This window comes from Pteropus medius, unplaced genomic scaffold, assembly GCF_902729225.1.
Source record: "Pteropus medius unplaced genomic scaffold, Ma_sr-lr_union100, whole genome shotgun sequence".
Taxonomy (NCBI): Eukaryota; Metazoa; Chordata; class Mammalia; order Chiroptera; family Pteropodidae; genus Pteropus; species Pteropus medius.
The window spans coordinates 34,415,102-34,439,356 of record NW_024349800.1 but is presented as its reverse complement, the minus strand read 5'-3'; the positions used below and the strand labels follow the sequence as shown (position 1 = coordinate 34,439,356).

The 24,255-nt window shown below is 33.3% G+C and overlaps 1 protein-coding gene and 1 pseudogene across 1 annotated transcript in view; one reads left to right on the top strand and one right to left on the bottom strand.

The window, feature by feature from the left end:
- The window catches only part of GTF2A1L (general transcription factor IIA subunit 1 like), a 34,753-nt gene extending 12,260 nt beyond the window's left edge, over nt 1-22,493 (top strand). Inside the window, exons 5-8 of the mRNA XM_039887206.1 lie at nt 933-1,519; nt 14,112-14,369; nt 15,034-15,123; nt 22,240-22,493. Coding sequence (XP_039743140.1) covers nt 933-1,519; nt 14,112-14,369; nt 15,034-15,123; nt 22,240-22,347 — 1,043 coding nt within the window. The 3' untranslated portion in view covers nt 22,348-22,493. The remainder of the gene's footprint in view (nt 1-932; nt 1,520-14,111; nt 14,370-15,033; nt 15,124-22,239) is intronic.
- Nucleotides 1,791-1,909, bottom strand: LOC120622655 (uncharacterized; annotated as a pseudogene).
- Nucleotides 22,494-24,255: the final 1,762 nt, after the last annotated feature.

Genomic DNA, 24,255 nt, shown 5'->3' with positions numbered 1-24,255 from the left:
TTATATCAGAAGTTATTGAAGTTATAGGAACTTTTAATAAAGCTTACTTTAAAAGTAATAATAAATGGCAGTTATTGTTATGAAGGCAATCTACCATGAAAGATAACTGTACTTGGCTTGTCTAGTATTTCATTCCCAGCATTGTATAAGATGCTTTATATGTTTTCTCTAATTCAAGTCAGTTATGTAAGTCTTGACAACTACAAAATAACATATCTGCATTCCTGCTAGTTCTAATCAACAAAAACTAAAGATAAAATTGATCAACTTTTGCTTCCTTTCTTTTGGATAGTATACGGCATAATAGAAAGAATATCCAAAATGTTTGGAGATTATCCACGTTCTGCTTTTCAAAGTAATTTTTCTTGATTTGAAAGAGACTCCTACCTATTCCTTTGGTTGTTGCAAATTTTAAGAAAAGCACCTAGTGCTCAAAAGATAAATTTCTTCTTTTTAGTTTTATATTAAGGGAAAGGGGAGAAATTTGGTAACTTTTGAAATTATTAAATTCTTTTTGGGCAGACTTATAATGGTTATATGGTATCTTTTATTTTAAATATATGAAATATATTCTCCATGATTGTTAATTAAAATCCCTACTCGGGTTGGTAACACCGCAATTTATCAAACAATGGGAAAGGTTCATGGAGTAAATATTGGTGGCCTGTATGTATCTCAAAGTGTGCCATATAAGCAATATTGAGAAAAGGCTAGAGTCAAAGCAAGACATTTAATTTTGGAAATTAAGTAATATATATTTATTGTAGAAAATACGAAAACTCTGAAGGATAAAAGAAACTCCTGGAGATAACCACTATTAACATATAGATATATTTCTTCCCCGACCTGTTGTGAGTGAGATTTTATTTTAAAGGAGATTAGGATTCTATTCTTACAGTTTTGACTTTTTTTTTTTATATCTCCTTTTAAAGGTCACCTTTATAAAGTCAATGTACCAATTATGGTGACACAGGCTTCTGGAAGAGCAAGTATTCTTCAGCATCCAATTCAAGTATTTCAACAGCTTGGGCAACCTTCAGTAATACAGACCAGTGTTCCACGATTGAACCCATGTTCTCTTCAAGCAACTACTGAAAAATCACAGAGAATGGAAACTGTGTTCCAACAACCCACAATTCTTCATTCTGGGACAATGGATAGGAAGCCTTTGGAAAATGCCACCAGTGATATACTTGTAACTCCTGGAAATGAACATAAAATAATGTCTGAAGCTTTGCTGAGTCAGCCAGAGGGCTCTCAGTATATCAGTCTTCCAGGTGTTGTTTTTCCTCCACAAGTCTCTCAAACAGTTGCTAACGGGGAGCCTTTGCTCCGTGTTTCAGCTAACGTGACTCAAAATCTTCATGGTGGGCCCCTGCCCCCAGGCCTTCAGGGGGCTCAGCACCAGCACATGTCTGATGTTCAGCTTCATGTTCTTAAAAATAGGATTTTTGGATATGATTGTGTAAAGCAGCCAAGACGTGTAGAGGAGCCAAGCAGCCTATCTGTCTCGGACAAGGTAGTTCTGTGTTTAATTTAATGGTATTAGGGGATAAACGGTAGCCAGTGATGGACATCCTGAGTTTTTTAAGGTGTAAGATTATTCAGAAGTGTATGTTTTGTATTTTCCTTTACAAGATTTTTTAAGATTGTTTTTACTATAACAGTTATAAAGTATTCATGGTTAGCATTTTAAATTTTTTTTTTTTTTTAAGCGAGGCAACCCTTGGTTGACCTCACAGATTATAAGGACCTTGTCATTTTACAATCCCTTATTTTTTTATTTTTTATGCCTATAGCACCTGGTCTTCCTAGGTGGTCTCCCGTCCAAGTGCTAACCAGGCCCAACCCTGCTTAGCTTCCGAGATGAGCCGGGATTGGGCTCGTTCAGGGTGGCATGGTTGTAGACTAAATTTTTAATTTTAATTAATGAATTAGAATTTTTTTTAAAGAAAATGCATTTGTTTTAAGGTAATCCATTTTACCTCTCCCTTACATTGTGAGAATCCATCCTAATAAATGAATATTTTGAGGTTAATTCATTGTCACACTTAATATACGAAAGAGGTCCAAAGTATTTTTTTCTTGCTCTACTTAATTTTCCTAAACTCCCATATAAAAATTTTTCCTACCTGAGGAATTATCTTCTAGTAGATATCTTGTTTCTCCTTGTTTGCTAAAATACTAGTTAATTTCTTTTGGAATTCAAACATTGAAAAATAGCTTCTAGTTAAATTTCTATGTTGAAAATAAATTTTAATTATTAATTTCCAAGGAAATAGTGATGGCAGAAAGATTCATGGGGAATTTTGGATAGTAAAATTAAAAATTTCACTTTTTCTTTTTACAAATATGTCTTACAGCTAACTCTATTTAGACAATTTTTAGTGACATGTACAATTAATGGTTTGTGTCTGTAGCTGGTGGTTTAGTGGTCCTCTAGAACTGCTGCACAAATCTGTAGCAATGGATAGTTAAGTGCTACCTTAACATTTTCCTAGGTAGAAGGGAAATGCTATAGGGTATAGTGAAGGATAGCCAACAAAGAAAATGACTATTAGAAACTATTTAACCTATATTAGAATATTTCAGGTGTTTGATGAAGCCCGTTCAGTCTTTTAGCAAGTCTATTTCTAGTTTAGTTTTAGTATATTCAGATTAAAATGTTTTTAGAGTTATTCTTTTCATTTTCTACATAATATATAAAATGTAAGAAGTATAGGCTAAACTCACATTATAAAACATTTGGTTTTGAGGTAAAATAACTACATTTAAAATAAGTATTTTGTTTTCATCACTTAAAACTTTTGGAGGCATTTTTCTTCTGGCCTCTGAACTTTGCAGATTTTTGATGATTCAAAAACTGATAATTCAAGGACTTATTCTACTGTTACTTATTAGATGTCAACTTGTACTTTGTTCTGATATGGAGAAATAGATTAAGGGAGATTAATCAAGGATTGTTTAGGGCATAGTGGTTGAGAACTTAAGCTTTGGAGCCAAAATAGGTTCAAATTCCAGATTTACCACTTATAAGTAAGATATATAATATTTCTCTCTGAAATTATCTTCTGTGAACCTGGCATAAAATCAACTTCATAATTTTTAGAATTATTAGAGATGTATATAGAGTTTTTAATAGCTTCTGGCACCGTAAGAAGCTGTATAGTAGTGCTATTGTGCTTTATGGACATGTGATATATATGAGTAACTTTTCATACAACTTGTTAGTGTTAAAGTAGATCTATGGTTAAAACAAAAATTCAAATATTCAAAAGTATTTATAAAATTAAAAAATTACTTTAGGATAAAATAGTTCGTAATCTAGTAAAGTTTATTCTGATATAATTTTCAAAAAAATTATATCTTTTTTATAAGTAGCTTTTCAAAAGCTCTCATTGCTTAAAACAAGTTACAATTAGCAATAATTGTTTACTTTTCCTGTGTAGACTATCAGAGATCTTAAAGTTTCTATGTTAATTTAACATTCTTACTGTTTCATAAAATATATTCCTGACAATTTTTGATGTTCTCCTATTTTAAAGTGTAGGTGACTATGTTAAGTTTTTTCTCAGTGTGGGAATTTTGTTCTCTAATCTTTTAATGCCATAGGGAACTAGAAACTCATGTCTTTCTTAGGACTCCAAATATAGAATTAACAGAGAAATGGGTATGGTAGTATATCTTCTTTAATTTCTTTTTATCTCTTATATGCCCTCCCCAACCATCTTCATTGCCCCAGTTCCAAATATTGTCATTTCTGCTGCCTTATCTTTTAAATATTTATCTTTCTTACTGCATCCATTAATCTTCATGAGCTCCTCCTCTTTGCCCCTCCTGTTTCCTAAGAGTCTATCCTCAGCTCATTTCTCTCCTTGTTTTCCCTGGGTAGTCTCAGGCATTATCTTGGTTTTAACAACCACCTGTTTGTTGACTACACTTCCAACCTTGTTACTCCTCTGGGCTTCATTTTTGTGTCTGTTTGCCTTCTAGACAGTTCTACTGGAATGTCTCAGTAATTCTTTGTTTTTTATCAGAGATAGTGCATGGTGCCACTGCCTTCCTGGTGTCCCAAGCTAAAGACTACAGTTAGCATTTGGCTCTTCTTTCCCTTTATTCTCCTTATATCATGTGATTTTAAAAATTATTTTTTAAATGTGGCAAATATATATAATAAAATTTAACATTTTAACTATTTTTAGGTGTACAGTTCAGTGGCATTAAGGACATTCACATTGTTGTACGACCCTCACCACTGTCACCTCCAGAACATTTTCATTTCAAACTGAAATTCTGTACTCATTAAACAATAACTTTCCCCCTACCGCCCTCCATTTAGTCCCTGGTAACTTCTACTTTCTATCTCTGAATTTGACTATTCTAGGTACCTCATAAGTGGAATCATACCATATTTGTTTTTTTAGGACTGACTTATTCTACTTAGCATAATATTTTTAAGGTTCTTTTATGTTGTAGCATGTGTCAGAATTTCATTCCCTTTTAAGGCTGAATCATGTGATTTTGATAACTTTTAAAACCAAGTATCTCTTCATCCCTACTGCCAGTGCACTAATTGCCTCTCATTTGGGATAACATAATAGTTACCTAACTAGTTTATTTTACTGTTTCTCAAACCATTCCTCCGAATCCATCCATTCTAAAGGTTAAAGGTTTAGGATTCAAGAATCAGAATTATTTTGAATCCCTTCTCTATCTCTGTGACTTGGACAGTTACTGTTTCCTCATCTGTAAAATAAGGATACTAATATCTACCAGAGTTGTGGTGTGAGGATTACATGAGATAATCAACGCAAAGTGCTCAGCAGTACACTGCGTGTTAGCTATTATTTCTGTTCCTCATGGCTACCAGAGATTTATCCAAAATGCAGCCTGCTTAGCTCATCACTGACATGCAAGGACCTCTATGCTCTTTCTCCACCACAGTTTCGTACTTCATTTCATGCCTAAATATGTGAACACCAGACTGTAAGCAAATCTGTTAACCTTGTTTCCTACCTCTCTTTTTGCTTCTGTTATCCTCTCTGCTTGGTGCCTGGATTTTCTCCCTACTGTCCTTTCCTCTGGTTAATTCCTACTTATCCATTTATCGCTTCCTTCAGAAATCTCACTCTAATACCTCTTTACCTCCCCCTCCCCCTTCATTACTAGATTGGATGTATCTCTTCTGTGTTATAGCACCTTAAGCATGTTTCTGTTATGTAGTTAAGATACACTAAAGTGTTCTTTTTGCTTTGAGGGGTACATTAATCTGTATACTTAGTATCTAGTAATATATACTGGACTTTAAGCTTTTGAAGAACAGTCTCTGTGATTATTTGGCTCAGTACTTCTCAATTCTAGCTAAATATTAGAATCATTGAGGCATTAAAAAATGTTCAGGTCTACCCCATTCTGGAGTGGAGTCCACTCATTAGTGTTTAAGAGCTTTCTGAGGTGATTGTGATGTGTAGTTAAGATTAAGAACCACTTATCTAGCTCAGAATCAGTATATGAATGAAAAATGGACAGAGTCAGAGGATTGAGAATATATAACTTCAAGTAAGAGCTTTTATTTTCTTCCAAATCCATTCTGATATTCTTCTAAAAGATAATATATATCAATAGTTATTTGAATTCAGAATGCAGTTAACTGGGCAAATATATTTTGAGTCACTATATGCCACTCCTAAATATCTCTAAATCAGAGAGTTTTAAACCAGATATGTGGTGTTTTTCTTTATAGGAAAAAAGCCAACTTAACAACATAGTTTTTGTATTTGTCATAATATGTTAAGGTATATTTCATGCCAAATAAGAGTAGAGTGGCATGGGATGCTAGCGTGCATGGTCAGGTCACATATAATCATTAATGCTGTTATAGTAGATAACTGGGTTACATTTCTGTTAAGAATTAGAGATTTGCCTTGATATCATGATTATAGACAACTGAATTTCACATAGTTTAGTTTTATAATGTGAACAGAAACTATGTTATAGCTTCAGTTTCTCTTGATTTATATTCATCCCCACATATAGGTATGAAGCTCCGTTAGGCCTTAGCAGCCATTGGAAAAATATGGTTCTTTCATTAAGAATATAGCTTAAATTGGGAAGGTTGGAAGCTAGATTTGACAAACAAAGCTTTATTTTGCAGCATCCTATGCATTTGCTTATTTACTATTCAGCTACAGAAGCCATGTACAATTGACAAGACCATGGTGATACTGAGAATCTTGGAAATCATTGAGCTAGTTTGTTTTAGAACAGAGAAAGAAAATTGAAGCAATGCCTTTGTCAGATGATGCCGTCCACACTAGAGCTGTTGACATTTCTTCACATTCAGCCAGAATCAATAGAAGAATCAGCAGTGACTTTCCTTTAACGTTCTACAAGATAAAAATACTAGTGTTGCTCAGGGCAGCCAGCATCTGATTTTAATCATTATTTGCACATTGGCACCATCAAAAATTTCCTATGTTATGAGACTTTTCTTTTTGGAAATGGATATTAACATCTTGGTAATAATGAAAAGTTTCTTTTTTCCTTAGCAGAATTTGGTGCTCTCTACATTAATGATGGTGCTCCTGAGATGCTTGGCGACATGTGGTTTTGCCGTTTCAGTAAAGAGAGCATTGCTATCTATTTCAGCACATTGGCATGCATTAATGCTAAGATACAGCCAATAATTCAAAAAGAAGTCTCATTGGCTGCTATGAAACTCAAATACATTAGTACGAAGGTATTGAATTATTGTCTTTTTCAAGACATCTGTCAAAAAGTGTGGGCAAAATGTTAAATTCTTTTTCATGCAGAATTTTTCAGCCTTTTCAAAGGACAATGCTCAATTGATCATTTGGGAGACATTTAAAACCCTCTCAATGACTTGGAGGAGTTCATTGATGATCTACGTAGTGGATGTTTGGCCATATGAAAGACTTAAATCTTTCTATTCATGGTCCTACAGTATCAATGATGGATATTACTGCAAAACTGCTGGCTATTTTGGTCAAATTACCATCTTGGAAGAGGATGTTGGAGTCAAATAACCGTATGAACTTTCCAAAAAAGTCCCTCATGCCCATTTGTAGTCAATTCCCTCCCTCAACCTCTGTTCTCTGGCAGTCCATTCACTGTTCTGTTAACTTTTGGTATAGGCTTGGCTTTTCCAGAATGTCTAACAAATTGAATCATATATACCTTTAGCATAATACATTCGAGATTCATCCATGTTGTTGCTTATATCAGTATATTTCGTTGTATCACAGTTATGCATTCACCATTTGGACATTTGGGTTGTTTGCAGATTTTGGCATTTGTGAATAAAGCTCCTAAAAACAGTCACCTGCAGGTTGTTTTTGTTGTGGACTGAGATTTTCTTTTGAGTAAATACCTAGGAGTGTGATTTCTAGGTCATTTGATACCTGTAGGCTTATAAGAAACTGCCATACTCATTTGCAAAGTGGCCATATTTCCACTAGCAGTGTATGGTGGGATTTGCATTTCTACTAGCCATGTGTAAGTTTTGTAGTTTCACATCCTTGCTTCACTGTCTTCTGGAGAGAAGTTTTTGATTTTGATAAAGTCTAATTTATTATTTTTTCCTCTTGATTTTTGCTTCATGTATATTATCTAACCAAAGGTTGCAAAGATCTCATGCTTCTAAAAATTTTATAGATTTTACATTTAATACCATGGTCCATTTTGAGGTAATTTTTGTATATAGTGCAAGGTTAGGATTTAGGATTTTTTGTTTTTGTTTTTTTTGCAGATGGGCGTTTGTTTGTTTGAGTATCACTTGTTGAAGGGACTTGCATTGTCTAAAGCATAGTAAGTTTCTAAAGCACTGCACTTTTAATGAAAATCACTTACCATATGTGTGTAGGTTTATTTGTGGACTTTCACTCTGTTTCATTAATTCCTGTGTCTTTGCACTAGTACCACACTGTCTTGATTATGGTAGCTTTATGGTAAGTCTGAACATCAGAGAGTATGTCAATTTTGTTCTTTCTCAAAGTTGTTTTGGTTTTTCAAATTCCCTTGCTTTTCTGTATCAATGTTTGAATGAGCTTGTCAATTTTTACCAAAAAAAGCTGCTGGGACTCTGATTTGGGTTGTGTTAGATCTATAGATCAAAAAGGAGAAAATGGATATCTTCACAATGCATTGTCAATTTATTTAGTTCTTTGACTTTTCTGATTGTTTTATAGTTCTCAACATACAGATAATTTTTTTTTTTTAATCTAAGTATTTCATGGTTTTGGGTGCTATTATGAATAGTACTAAAAATACCACCATAAGGAACAACTTTATTCCTTTTTTAAGCTTCATTTACAGTTTTAAAAATACATTTCAAAGGTAGGATTATTGAGAAAAACTGTAAAAATTTCTATGGTTCTAAATATTTCAAAAGAGGTGTGCCAATTTTTCCTGCTACCAGCACTCTGTGTCAGTGTTATTACACATCTGACAGTTACCACTATTGATTTTGTCCTTTTTTTCTATTGTAAAAATTTACCATTTTAACCATTTTTAACTGTACAGTTCTGTAGCAGTAAGTGCATTCACATCGTTGTGTAACTATCACCATCATCCATCTCCAGAACATTTTCCCAGATTGAAGCTCCATTCCCATTAATAAATAACTCCCCTTTCCTCCCTCGCCCTTTTTCCCTGACAGCCATCATTCTACTTGATGAATTTGACTCTCTAAATTTGACTATTTTAGGTATCTCACATAAGTAGAATTGGACAGCATTTGTCTTCTTGTGTCTTTTTTCACACAGAATAATGTCTTCCATCTTCATGTTGTAGTGAGTCCGAATTTTCTTTTTTAAGGTTAAATATTTCATTCTATTTATGTATTTACCATGTTTTGTTTATTCATTTTCCATTCATGGACATTTGGGTTACTTATACCTTTTGGCACTTGTGACTAATGCTACTATAAACTGGGGTGTACAAATATCTCTTTGATCCCTGCTTTCAATTATTTGGTGTATACAGCCAGATGCGGAATTGCTAGGTCATATGGCAATTCTATTTTTACTTTTTTAAGGAAGTACCATATTGTTTTTCACAGCAGCTTCACCATTTTACATTCCCACCAGCAATGCACAAGTGTTCTAATCTCTCCACATCCTTGCCAGCACTTGCTACTTTGTTTTTTGCTTTGATAGTTGCCGCCCTAATGGGTGTTAGGTGGTATCTAATTATTGTTTTGATTTGCAGTTCCCTAATGATTAGTGATATTGAATATCTTTTCATGTGCTTATTGGCCATTTGTATATTTTAGAGAAATGTCTATTCAAGTCCTTAGCACATTTTACAATCAGATTGTTTGTAGTTCTTTATACACTCTGGATGTTAACTCTTTATCACATATATGATTTGCAAATATTTCTCCCCTTTTATGATTTGCCTTTTCACCTTGTTGATAGTGCCCTTTGATGCACACAGGTTTTTAATTTTGATGAAACCCATTTTATCAAATGTTTTTTGCCTGTGCTTTTGGTGTCATATCTAAGAAATTATTCCCAAATCCAATGTCATGAAGATTTTCTTCTATGATTTTTTTCTCATGGTTAAGTCTTTAACCCATTTTGAGTAAATTTCTATATGTGATATCAACTAAGGGTCCAACTTTATTGTTTTTACATGTGGATTCTCAGTTTCCGCACCACTATTTGTTGAAACTACTGTCTCTTTCTCGTTGAATGGTCTTATCACTTTTGCTGAAAATCATTAGTCCATATATTTGGGGTTTATTTTGGGGCTATTTCATTAATCTATTGTCTCTCTTTATGCCAATACCACGCTGTTTTAACTCATATAGTTTTTTTTAGTAATTTTTGAAATCAGGTCATGTGAGACCTCCAACTTGTGTCTTCTTTTGAAATTCCATATGAATTTTAAGGTGGATTATCCTACTTATATAAACAATGTCATTTGGATTTTGATAGGATTTAGCGCTGAATCTGTTAGATAGCTTTAGGTAGTATTGACATCTTACCAAAATTTTTCTAACCTATGGACATAGAATGTCTTCCCATTTGTTTATGTCTTCTTTAATTTCTTTTAGCAATGTTTTAGTGTTCAGTCAGCAAGTCTTTTGCCTCCTTGGTTATGTTTTCTCCTAAGTATTTTATTCTATTTTATCTCAAATGGAATTGTTTTCTTAAAATTATTTTCAGGTTATTAATTGTTAATGTATAGAAATGCAACTGATTTTTGTGTATTTGTATTCTGAAACTTTGCCGAATTTATTCATTAGTTCTAAAATTTTTTTTGTGGAATCTAGGGCTTTGTACATAAAAGATCATGTCATTTGCAAAACAGGTAATTTTACCTCATCCTTTCTAATTTGGATGTTTTTTATTTCTTTATCTTGCCTAATTGCCCTTGCTGGGACATCCAGTACTATGTTGAATAAAAGTGGTAAGAGTGGGCATCCTTGCCTTTTTTCTGATCTTAGAGGAGAAACTTTTAATTTTTCACCATTTTGAATATGCTGTTGAGAGCTTTTCACAGATGGCCTTTATTATGTTGAGGCAATTTCCTTATGGTCTTAGTGTGCTTTTTATCTTGTAAGGATGTTGAATTTTGTCAAATACTTTTTCTGTATTGGTTGAGGTGATTGTGTGTTTTTTTCCCCCTTCATTTTGTTAATGTGTTGTTACATTATTTTTCACATGTTGAACCATCCTTGCATTTCAGGAACAAATTCCTCTTAGTCATGTATTTAATCCTTTTAATGTGCTGTTGCATTCTGTTATTGTTTTGTTGAATTTTTTTTTTTAAATCAGTGTTCATTTTTCTTTAAATATTTGGTAGAATTCTAGTGAAGCCATCTAGTTCTGAACGTTTATTTGCTGAGATATTTTTGATTACCGACTCAATCCCCTTACTGGTTATAGGTCTATACAGAATTTCTATTTATTCGTGATTCAGGCTTGTTAGGTTATGTGTTTTTTAGGAATTTGTTTATTTCATCTAGGTTTTCAAATGTGTTGGTATATAATTATTCATAGTATTCGCTTATAAATCTGTTTGTTTATAAAATTGGTAGTAAAGTTTCTTCATTTCTGATTTTAGTTACTTGAGTCATCTCTTTTTTTCTTCATCAGTCTAGCCAAAAATTTATCAATTTTGTTGACTTTTTCAAAGAACCAACTCCCGGTTTTGTTGATTTTTTTTTTCCTTATTTTTCTATTTTTACTTCGTTTATCTCTGCCCTAATTGCTATTATTGCTTTTCTTCTAGTTCTAGGCTTTACTTGTTCTTTTCTAGTTTCTTAAGGTGTAAATTTAGGTTGTTAATTTGAAATCCTTTTCATTTTTAATATGAGTGTTTACAGTTCTAAATTTCTTTCTTAGCATTGTTTTTGCTACGTGCCATAAGTTTTGTTTTTTGTGTTTTCGTTTTCATTTGTCTTGATATGTTTTATATCTTGATGAAATATTTTTATTCTTTGGATTTTTTTTAAATTTCTTCTTTGACCTATGGATTTTTTAGAGGCTATTGTGTCCTTGGATATAAAGTGAGTTTCTTGTAGACAGCATATAGTTAGATCTCATTTTTTATCCATCCTGTCAATTTGTGTCTTTTGCTTGGGTGGTTTAATCTATTTACATTTATAATGATTACTGATAAGGAAGGACTTACACTTGCCATTTTGTTATGTGTTTTCTGTGCATCTTTTAGGTTCTTTGTCCCTCGTTTCTTCTCACCGCCTTCGTTTGTGTTTAGTTTATTTTTTATAGTGACACATTTTGATTCCCTTATTTCCTTTTGTGTATGTTCTATAGATTATTTTGTATGGTTACCATGGGGATTACTTACAGCATCTTAAAGTTATAACAATCTATTTGAACTGATATCAACTCAACTTAGATTTCATATTAAAACTCCTTTCAGCTTTACCTCCCCCACTCTGTTATCGATGTCCCAAATTCTATCTTATATATTGTATACCCCTTAATATACTTTTACATATTACCTTAATATAGATTTATAATAATTATTTTATGCATTTGTCTTTTTAACCTCATAGAATAAAATGTAGAGTTACATACTAAAATTATAATACTGGTTTTTATATTCGTCCATGTATTTACCTTTACTAGAGAACTTTATAGTTTTGTATGGCTTCAAATTACTCTCTAGCTTTATTTCAAATTAAAGGACTCCCTTTAGTATCATTGGGCAGGTCTAGTGGTGATGACTCCTTCAGCTTTCATCTGAGAATGCCTTTAATTTCTCAATTAATTTTGCAGGACAATTTTGCCAGATATAGAATTCCCAGTTGATAGTCTTTTCTGTCAAGACTTTATATCATCCCACTGCCTTTTGATGTTCAATGTTTCTACTAAGAAATCTGCTTATTATCTTATTGAGGACTTCTTGTATATGATGAGTTGCTTTTCTCTTGCTGCTTTAAATAGTGCTGTTTTAAAATGTCAATTTCCAGTTGTTTATTGCTATTATATGAACATAAAATTAATTTTTTTATTGACTTATATCACTCAGAATGTTTATGCACTCCCCTCATTCATATATTGAAATCCTAACCCTCATAGTTGATGGTAATTAGGAGGCAAGGCTTTTGGGAGGTGATTAAGTCATGAGGTTGGAGCCCTCATGAATGGGATTAGAGGCCCTATAAAAGAGACCCTACAGTGCTCCCTAGGTCCTCTGCCATGTGAGGATACAATGAGAAGGCACCATCTATGAAGCAGAAAGTGGGTTCTCAGATATCAAATCTTCTGGTACTTTGATCTTGGACTTCCTAGCCTTCATGAGAAGTAAATTTCTATTGTTTATAAGCTACTCAGTCTATGGTATTTTGTTATAGCAACCCAAATGACAATTTCCTTATCCTCCTAGTGTCTTCAGGATCTGTGGCAACACCCCTTCTTTAATTCCTAATGTTATCTTTTTTTTTTCCCTCTCTTCCTTTGTTGGTCTGGCTAGAGGCTTATCAATTGTATTGATTTTTTTTTTCAAAGAATGAACTCTTTTTCAAAGAGTCTAATTGATTTAATTTTTTTTCTGTTTTCAACTTTATTTATTTATTTTATGTTTATTACTTCCTTGTTCGCTATGAACTTAATTTGGTCTTCTCTTTCTAGTTTCTTAAGGTGGAATTTTAGACCATTGATTTGAGACTTGCTTTTTTCTACTATAATGTAATGCTGTAGATTTCCCTTTAGGCACTACTTTTGCTACATCTCACAAGTTTTGAAATTTTATGTTTTGGTTGCATTCAATTAAAATGATCTAATTTCCATTGTGACTTTTTGACTCATGGTATTTAGAAATGTGTTCTTTAATTTCTAAATATTTGGGGATTTTCCAGATCTTTCTATTATTGATTTTTGGTTTAATTCCTCTGCTTATAGAACATAGTTTGTGTTAAATTTGCCAAGGTTTGTTTTGTGGTCCAGAATATGGTCCATCTTGATGAACATTCTGTGTGCACTTGAAAAGAATGTGCATTTGGCTATTTTTGGGTGGAGCATTCTATGAATGTCACTTAGGTTAAGTTGATTAGTTGTGTTCAGGTCTTCTGCATCCTTACAGAATTTCGGTCTACTTTTTCTATTGATTACTGAGAAAGGAATGTTGAATTCTTCAACTATAATTTTGGGTTTGTCTGCTTTTTCCAGTTATATCAATTTTGATTTATATTTGTCTTTTTGTATTTGGCTTATTTCAGCTAGTACAATCCTTTATATTTTTTATTTATCCATTGAGCATGAGGTCACTTGTCCTTTTCACTTCATCGAATTACTGTTTGAAATAATATGAAATAGTTAAAACCTAATGGGTACTATACAAATTTAAGGTATGTAAACACTAGTAAATATTATTTGAAAGCAGGGAACTCATCTGCTGTCAACATGTAACTGTAAGTGGGTTTACTTTATAATTTAAAAATTATTCCTATTAGGAATCTCGGGGTATTCTAAAATTCAAAATTAGGGAACATCATCTTACAGGAAACAAACATCTTAAGTGATCACTTGTGAGATGTTTAAGTAATGTGTGATTCAGTGCTTCATTCACATTGTTTTACTTGAAAAACTTTATTGTATTTCTTTTTTTTTTTTTAGGATTCTAATTCTCAGATGGATTTAAGCATTCAGGGAACTGATGATGATATTAATGAAATAATTCAAATAGATGGGACTGGTGATACATCTTCCAATGATGACATAGGAAGTTCAAGAGATGTGGATGAGAATGAATTTCTAGGGATTATTGATGGAGGAGACCTGAAGGTACTTGAGGAAGCTGACAGTATATCAAATGGAGGTTCAACTGCCAACAGTAGTGATAATGAAGACCCTCAAATAGACATTGTGGAGGAGGTGAAGATTACTTTTGAACTGCAAATTCTTTAGTAAATTTATAACATTTGTACTTTAATATACTTTGGAGTTAAGAGGAATAATAAGATTAACTCTGTGTTTTAAAATGAGACTTATTTGTACACTAATATTTAAACTTTTAAACTGTAATTTAAACCGCTATTAAGAATTTAGGATTCAGCTACTGTATTTGTTAGTTTTAACTAGAGATAATGGGAGGTTTAGGGGACGGGAGTGGAGGTAAAGAAGGCAGTCAGAGTAGAGACATATCTGATCTAATTCTGACAAATGCACTGAAGTATTTGTGGAATATGGTAATTAAGAAGCATGTAAGTAGTATTAACTGTCATTTATGGTAGCTTTACATATGTTCCAGATGCCATATTAATTCTTAATTGCCTTATGTTATTTGACATTCCCACTGCCCTATGGGTCTTGTTACTATCCTCATTTTTCAGATGAGAAAACTGAGACATGAGGAGTTTTAGTAACTTGCCAAAGGTCAGTAGTTTTTAAGTGGCTGAGCTATGATTTAAACTCAGGCTATTTGACTTTTAAGTACACTACTATTCTGTCTCTTCTTTTTCATTTATTTACATATGTCTATCTTTTAAAAATTCAAAGCACGATTCAATTTCTTAATGTAACCATCTTTCATCATTAGGACCCTTTAAATTCCGGAGATGATGTTAGTGAGCAGGATGCACCAGACCTGTTTGACACAGATAATGTAATCGTCTGTCAGTATGACAAGGTACTGTATTCACCTTTTAGACTTTGGGTTTATTAATTGCATTAATAGTAGAAATTTTACATGTAAAATAATGGGAAATATGGAGAATTATAGTTCATAGTTAAATTAATCTTGAAATAGCTAATTCTGTAAGTTTTGCGGGTGTTATTTTGGATCTAACACTGTGCTGGTGGTCTCAATGATACAAAAAAAGAGTGATAGTCTTTGTTTCAAGGAGGTGACAATATTATTGAAACCAGATTTCTGTGTGGAATAATAGAGTGGCGTATAATAAGATGGTAGATAAACTAAAAGCTAAAATCTGTGACAGGTACATCAAATATTAAGATAAGTGGCTAAGATATGTGGCACAGGACAGTAAGTCCTAGAAATGGCTGAGATACAAGAAATCACTTTCAGTTGGAGTTCTCCACAAATCTTTGGTGGGTGATGTGGAGTTTTGAAATAGGTCTTGAATGATTTGCTAGATATAGATAAGTGTGGAGAGTGGCATTCAGAGTGGAATAGGCTGATAAAAGGCAGAGAAATGAATGCATGTAGAATGTAAAAGGAACAGTGTAGGGACAACTCGGCCTTGACTAAAGTGTTCTCCTTTGGATGTATTAGGAAATGAGGCTGAGTTGGGAGCAGATTGGAAAATCCAGAATCCTGCTAAGGAGAAATCCAGATTTGATTTGATGGACATTAGCCTTCTAAGAATGTTATTGGAAAAATTGTGATTGTGTTTAAAAACTGGCAGTATTTTCTAATTTGGAAGAGGCAAATGGTAAGAACAAGGATAGTGCAGACATGAAGTAACCAGATACCAGACTAAGAATGGCAGTGTAGATTGTGGAAGAGTCAGAGGTTATGATGGCAGAATCAGTGGGACTTGGCAATTAATTGGATATTAGAGAATGATCAACAAGGGAGGGTTGAAGGTGTCTCTCAAATTTCAAGCCTAGAAATTAGTAGCAATTTAACTTGAGCAACTAAAATATAATACTTTTTTCTTTTTAAAAGAACACTATAACTGATTATGTAGTAGAATGGTCAATTTTTATTCTTAATTCATGTGTATTTACATATTTATATTTTAGAAGTTTTGAGATGCAATTTATATACTACACAATTTACCTATTTAAAGTACGCAATTCAATGTTTTTTAGTATATTCATGGGTATGTGTAACCAATAACATGGTCAGTTTAGGCTATTTCTATCACCTCAAAAAGAAACCCCATCCCCAGGCCTAAGGAACCGCTAGTCTACTTTCTGTCTCTTTAGACTTTCCTATTCTGGATTTTCCTATGAAAGGAATCATGTCATATGTGGTCTGTTGTGACTGGCTTCTTTACTTCATACAGTGTTTAAAGTTTCATCTATGTTGTAGCATGTAACAGGTCTTCATTCCTTTTTATTGCTGAATACTAGTCTTTTGAGTAGATATACCACATTTTGTTTTTCCATTCATCTGTTGATGGACATTTGGGTTGTTTCCACATTTTGGCTCTTGAGAATGATGCTATAAACATTTGTATACAACTTTTCATTTGAACATATATTTTCATTTCTTTTGGTGGATACCTAGGAGTGGAACTTCTGGGTCATGTGATAATAGTTTGAATTACTAGACTGTTTTCCAAAGTGGCTGTATCATTTTTAATTCCCTCCAACAGTGTATGATGGTTTAGGTTGTTCTGTGTTCTCATTAACACTTATTATCTGGGTTTTTGATTCTAGCCACCCTAGTGGGTGTGAAGTAGTACCTCATTGAGTTTTTGATTAGCATTTCCCCGATGACTAATGCATATTTACATCTTTGACTTTTTTTCAGTAACAATTCCAATATACCTGAAACAGAGGATTGTGTTTTGAATTGTAAAAATAAATATTTTTCTATAAAAACAAGATTATTTTCTTCCCTGTAACATTATATACAGATAGAAAAAGGCAATTTAGATTCTGGTAAACATAAGCATAGGAAGGAACATGTAATAGAAAAGGGACCGTTCTTAGTTTGAAACTTATTTTACTTTTTTTAAACAGTGTGTTACCTTCTGTGAAGAAAACATTTTAAGGCACTAAATTATATGTGTGCTCCATAGAGTACAAAGTACTTTCTGGATCATTATGGATAGAATATCCTTTGTTGTACTTTGTTGTCAGAAATAGCTTGTAATTAATTACATAGTGCTTTGTATTTTTCAAAGTATTTTCTTATACATTGTCTTTTGCTTCTTACAACAACCTTGAGGTGTAGGTAGAAGAAGTGATATTACATGTATAGTGTTAACAAATCGAATTGTCTGAGAGTACTCTCTAATTAGTTAATATTTTAAGAACAACACTAAGAATTTTAATGAAAACCAGGGCATTGAAGAACCATTGAAAAGTTTTTATAAGGGATGAAGTCAGAAGATAGCTAGTAAAGAAAATGTATCTTTAAGGTCAAAGTGGGGTGGAAGGGACCACTGTTATAGTGAATTTTTATAAAAGAGTAACTTACCAGTTCTGGTCATTGCTTACCTTGTTTCAAGTAGTATTGTCGGACTCAAGTAAACCGAAAGACTTTTCAGTAGTCTTTAAAGAGCTTTACTAAGTGTGTTTTGAAGGTTGGTAGTATCAGTTTCCTTGGGAGAGTGTTACAAATGTGGAATTTTGAGTCCTATCCCAGGTTACTGGATCAGAATGTGCATTTTAACAAGACCACCCCCCCCAGGTGATTTGCATGCTCATTAAACTTTGAGACACTTTTTTTTTTAAAGTACATTTTTGACTTTGATTAGCATATGGAATTTACCTTTAAAATTTATAAATTAACAATTTGGGAAAACCTGCAAGTATTAAGATGTGCTATCAGGAAAGGTCAAATGAAGGTCACTGGTTAACATGCTGAGTGAGAATTAAAGTGTATGGACATGTTATTTCAGAAGCCCAGGGAATGTCTAAGAATATAAAGGTTAAAGTAATCATAGGGAAGATTAATGGTGAAATAAAACCTTTTACTATAGATAGGAGTATTTTATACTATAAATAGGACACTGTTTGTAGTTGAATGTGTAACTATTTGAATGTTGTAGCATCTTCATTTGACAGTTTAACAAACTTTTGCTTATAGCTGGCTTTGTCCCTTAGGTGTTAGTACAGTGAATAATTGTTAAGTGTGTAGGACAGTATCTCTGTCTCTCTCCCTCTTTGTGAATGTTTTGTTTTTCTTAAATTGATAATGTATACATATCATTAAAAACAACAAAACACTATAAAGGTATACCATGAAAAGTCTGGTTCCCACTCCATCACCATTTGTGCTTCCTATCAGCTCCCTGTCCCTGCTTTGAGTATAAATAACCAGTTATATTAGTTTCTTAATATAGAGTTTCTTGATTCAAGTACAAGCCTAAAAGGTAGCATATACGACACTGTATTCTGCACCTTGTCTTTTTAAAGAGAGTAACAGTATATTTACTTTTATGTGAATTGCTTGTTCATAATCTTTGTCTATTTAAAAAAAGTGGATTATTGGTTTATTTATTGATTTCTAAGAGCTCTATTATTTTGGGGAAAATTACCCTTGGTATGTGTAGAAATACTTTTTCTTCAGTTGCTTTCAGTGCTTTTTCTGTCTTTCATGAAGATATTGAATTTGTCAGCCTTTATTTTTATTGCTTCTAAAATTTGAGTTATGACTAGAAAGTTCTTTCTTGCCTCAAGATTTTGAAGGAATTCATCTATGTTTTTTTCTAAGATTTCTTTGGTTTCTTTTTTAAAATGTAAGGCTTTTTTTTTTTGTCTATTTCTTTTATTAGGTATGTGTAGTGTTGTCATGACTAAAATATTAATCTTTATATTTTAGAATAAATGATCGATTTGTTGTTTTGTCTTGGTCTAGAATGTGACATATGGTTCCAGCTTTTTTCCCTAGGCGGTTACCCAATTTTTCTAATATTATTTATTGAAAAGTCTATCTTGTCTGCACTGATAAGAGAATGATTTCTTTATCATCTACCAAATTTCTATATGTATTTGGGTCTACTTCTTGATTTTCTGTTTTATGCCATTGGTTTGTTCTTTGGCCTGTACTACCTTGACTTACTTATTGAGGTTTTTAACATCTAGTAGGGCTAGTACTTCTTCAAGATGTTCTTTTTCAGAGTTTTCCTGGATGTTATTGTTTATTTCTTCATAATGACTTCAGAATCAACTTGTCTGTTTCAAAACCAACCCCATTGGTATTTTCATTGAGATCACATTAAATTAATAGAATGTGGTATTTTAATAATGCTGAGGAGTAGGTTGTAATTTTAGATAGAATGTCCAGGGGAGGCCTTATTGAGAATATGATAGGGTAAAGCTCAAAAGGAGGTAAGAAAATGAGCCATGAGGGTATTTGGATGTAAGCATTTCAGATAAGGGGAACAGTAAATATGTAAGTCCTGAGGTAGACAAATACCTTTGTGTTCAGGAAACAGTGAGTAGGTCAGAGCAATGAGTGAAGTGAAGAGCAGGATATTATAGTTCATTTTAAGTACTTTAGTTTTTGGATGGGAAGTCATTGGAGAGTTTTGAGCAGAGAAATGACATCTGGTTTATGTTTTTAATGGGACCACTCTGGCTACCATGTTTATAATAGACTGAAGGGGAACAAGGGTGAAAACAGGGAAACTAGTTATGGGACACATTAATCCAGGTGAGAGAGGATGGTGGCTTAGACAAGAGTAGTAGTAGTAGTAGAGGTAGTAGAAGTGGTTGGAATATGAAAATGCTTTGTAGATAGAACTAACATTTACTGATGGATTTGAATATGGGTTTTAAGTAGGAGATATAAAGAATGTCCCTAAGGTTTTTGGCCTGAGCACTTAGAAGAATGCATGGCCATTCCCCATTGAGATGAGGAAGACTGTGAGGTTTGGAGGAGAGGTGACCAGTGTCCTAATTTTAAACTTGGTTGAAATATCTATTGGACATTCAGGAAGAGATGTTGAAGCAGTTGAATGAAAATATGGAGTTTAGGGGAGAGTTGTGAACCGGAGATGTAAATTTTGGGTGTCATCAGCATATAGAAGGTATTTAAAGCCATGAGATTAGTTAAGATTACTAAGAAAGTGAATATAGACAGAAAGAAGAGTCCTGTTGTACTCTAAAACTGAGAGATAAGAGAGTTAAGGAGGAATCAATAAAGAAAACTAAAGAGTGTCCAGAGAGTTAGGTGAAAAACCAGGAGTATTCTAGAAGCAAAGTGAGGAAAATATTTCAAACAGGAGAATGTGTTGAATAGTGCCAGTAAATCAAGTATTTTTAAAATTTATTTCTAGCTATTTTATCTTTTGTTGCTGTGGTAAGTTGGCTCTTTCTCTATATCTCTTAACTGTATGTATATACATGAAGGCTACAGATTTCTATATATTAATTTTGTATCAATACTGAATTCTTATTTAGTCACTTAAAAAATTAACTTAGGTTTTTCATACTTTTTTTTCATATATTTTTCATACAGTGTGGTCATTGCATCTGTAAATTTCATTCTTTTCAATTTTTATATCTCGACTTCTTGTCTAATTGCTTTGGCTGGTATCAGTTATACCTTCCTCTTGTCTAATTGCATTGGCTAGAACCTCTGGAGTGAAAAGTTGGATAACAGTGGGTATCCTTGTCTATGTCTTGACCTTAGTGCAAACACTTTTAGGATTTTTCTCACTAAGCACTAGGTCAATGGTTTTTGGTCTGAGGTAGGAATGTATGTGTAGGACATAGTCTTTGATTCTTATTTTGAGTTGAAAAATTAAAAATGTGTGAGTTTTGTCTAGTGCTTTTCCAGTATCATAGGAGGTGATTATATTATTTGTTCCCTTGTGTCTAGCAATATAGTTTTTATATTAATAAACTCCTAATATCGAATTTTCCTTGCATTTTAGAATAAATGTAGTCACTTGATATAGTAACTTGATAAAGCTACTGGGATGAGTTGTTGCTATTGTTGTTCTCCTAATTCTAGTCTGATTTTATTAACTTTGCTGAGTTCAGGATTCTGTTGTTACTTCCTGTTGAGACTTTTTAAGATACATGCAAGTGAAAATATGGGATTCAAACTCTGAGAAGAAATTTTCCATAATAGGACTTTTTTCTTCACAAAAATAGGGGGTTTATCCTTTGTATTTTCTTATGCTTCTACAAAATTCATCTGACTACTCGTCATAGACTTCTCTTTTTTGATTTGACTATTTGCAGTCAACAACTAGGTTTAATTTTTACCTTTGATTTCAGATTCCACATTTATACAGTTTTTAAAATACATAATCACTTGTGGTTTACCCAGAGGTATTATTTTATAATTTCTTACCTCTTGTGGTAGTAGGATTTCCTGGTTTTTATTTTATCTTTATCTAGGCTGACTTATTGAGTTCAAAGAAGAGCCAATAGAATCTAATAGATTATAAGCTAATATCTTCAGACCTTGCTCAGTGCTTTATTATAGTGACTTTTTTCTTCAAAATGAAGTACTTTTTAAAATTTGTGATAATATTAACTACATCTTCTCTTTATTCCTTTGCAGACACATTGAATTTTTTGCTGTGCTTGAGCATTCCAGGCATGTCCCTTCTCAGGACTTTTGTGCTTCTGTTCCTTTGCCTGGAATGCTTTCTAGTCAGTATCTTCCTGGGTTTATCATTTGCCTTCTTCAAGTCTTTGCTCAAATGTTACCTCATAAGTCAGGCCCACTCTAATTTTCATATTTAAAATCATAACCCCACCTCTGTATTTGTGATCTTCCATTCCTCGCTCTCTTTTTATAGCAGTTATCTCCTTTTAATATTCTACATAATTTATGTATTTATCAGGTTTCCGTTTCCTCCATCCTTATTCAAATGTAAACTCTTCAAAGACAATTTTTCCTGTTTTTTTTTTTTAAAGTATTCATTTCTTTTTTAAAATTGATATATATATCCAGTGTTGAAAACTATATCATACACACAGGAACCTCAAATATTTGCTGAACGAATGAATGAACTCTCTTAAGGAGATCTTATTTTTAAAAACTTCCATTCAGGGTCAGAATAATCCCATGTGATGTGCAAAGAAATGTAGATAACCCTTTGACTTTAAAACTAATTAATTTAGACTGTTTTTCTCCCTGCAGATTCATCGAAGCAAGAACAAATGGAAATTCTATTTGAAAGATGGTGTTATGTGTTTTGGAGGGAGAGACTATGTATTTGCAAAAGCCATTGGTGATGCAGAGTGGTAAAACTTATGAGCTCAGTACATCATAAACATCGATGAGACTATATTATGTATTGTAAAACTTTTATTTAAATATAGTCCACAGAGCTGCTCAAATTTTTAGTTCACTGTATGGAATTTAATAAAATGATTCAAATGCAGATACAAATATACAATTTTATATTCCATTTACTATTTTAACAGATTTTTTTAAAAACTCATCTATACCATTACAAAGTATATAGATGCATCAGATATGATGGCATGCGAAGAACTGTTATATTTCCTTCATCTTGAAGTAAATTTTAAATCAGACTCCAATTCCCCTTCATAGTGAAGTTAGTACCAGTTATTAGATTGAGGCCAGTGTGCCTCCCAGCTCTCACCAAACAAGCAGCAGGATATTCAAGAAGGCTTCTCTGGGTCTTTCAGTCTACACTCCTTACTAGTCATGTGCTGATTGTGCAATCCTAAATGGTCCCTTGGAGGCAGATGTCTCTGCTAAGCCCATACTATACATGAACATGGAAATCTTTGCTAAGGCCAGAAGCTAAGAATCAGCCTCTCTGGGCTTATCTTGTGGCTAGGTCTTTCTTCTTGTATCTTGCTATCTCTCTGGGGAATTGTGAGGGAAGTGTGAGTTAGGTTCCCATTCTACTTCATTGAAACTTCAGACTTCTGTCCTCTTCCTAGTCATGGTGGGTTTTCTTTCTCTCCGTATTTTTTTCCTATTTTTCTTGAAGTGGAAGAACCCTTTGCAAACTCTTTATCCCTCAAAGACACCACCTCTCTTCTTTTTCTCTAACAGAGAATCCCCTCATTGACTTTAGGCTTTCTAAAACAAAAGGCAAGAAGAGATATTCTCTTCAGGAAACTGCTGCTTTGGCCAAATAAGATTGCCTAATCTCGTTCAAGACAAGAAGACCTGAATGACTGTCTTAAAATCAGGGAGAGAAAACAAAATATAAAACACAAATAGGTCTCATTTTCCTGCCCCAATAAAAACAGCAAATTATCTCAATAAACTATTCCATAATACTCTCTTCCTTAGATCCAAATCCTTCAAAGGAACATTTTCCCTGTCATTCTGCTTTTCTTAATTGGTAGTGTACACATGTTCTCTAAATCTAGGATCCCTAGTTTCAGCTATGAATGATGTTCTTCAGGATAGTACTCTTGCATAGAAAGCAGCCAGGATGAGTGGATTATGGTCTGTGAAAGGTCCATAAAGATCAGATACCTGGATCTAGCTGGTCAGATGGAAAATTCTCCATTCCTTTTTCGGAGGCAACCCCACTTTGAGAGTGTAATTTATTCCAGCTTGTCTTGTTCTACCCATGGGATTCAGCTACTACTGGTAGATCATTTCAAAATCTGGATAAATCTCTTCTGGGCCTTGGACAACATATGCAGGGTACTATCTTTGGTTTAAAGTTGGCAGCTGCGTAGGTATTCAGTTTGTCTTAGTAAGTGGGCTGGTCCTCCTAACCAGATTCTCCAGCTATGCCCTCTTAATCCTCAGGGTGATTGCCTTTACCCTACCACCACTGCTGTTTAAGATCCTTCTCTGCCTGTTGAGAAGTTCCAGGTGCTTTGGGTTCTCTTCATGGTTGTTGCCTACCATGAAATGGCCATCTTTTTTTTTTTTTTTCCTACTTATAAGGCGAAAAGACGACATTTATTCTGTCAGTCCTTGAAACATACCCCTTCCAGGGCTGACGAGTATACTTCTTAGTTTTCTTCTTGCTTTTTTCCTCCTAGGTTCATCTAGTCACTCTGTATTTGCTCTAGGCAAACCTTATTGCCAATTAAGTGCTGAATTTATTGACAAGGTGAAATCACTTGGGAACAGGGGTTTAAAAAATGAGATGGTTTAAGTGTTTGGGAGAGGCAATAATAGTTGTTTCTAAAATTCCTTTTCTCTTTACCACTG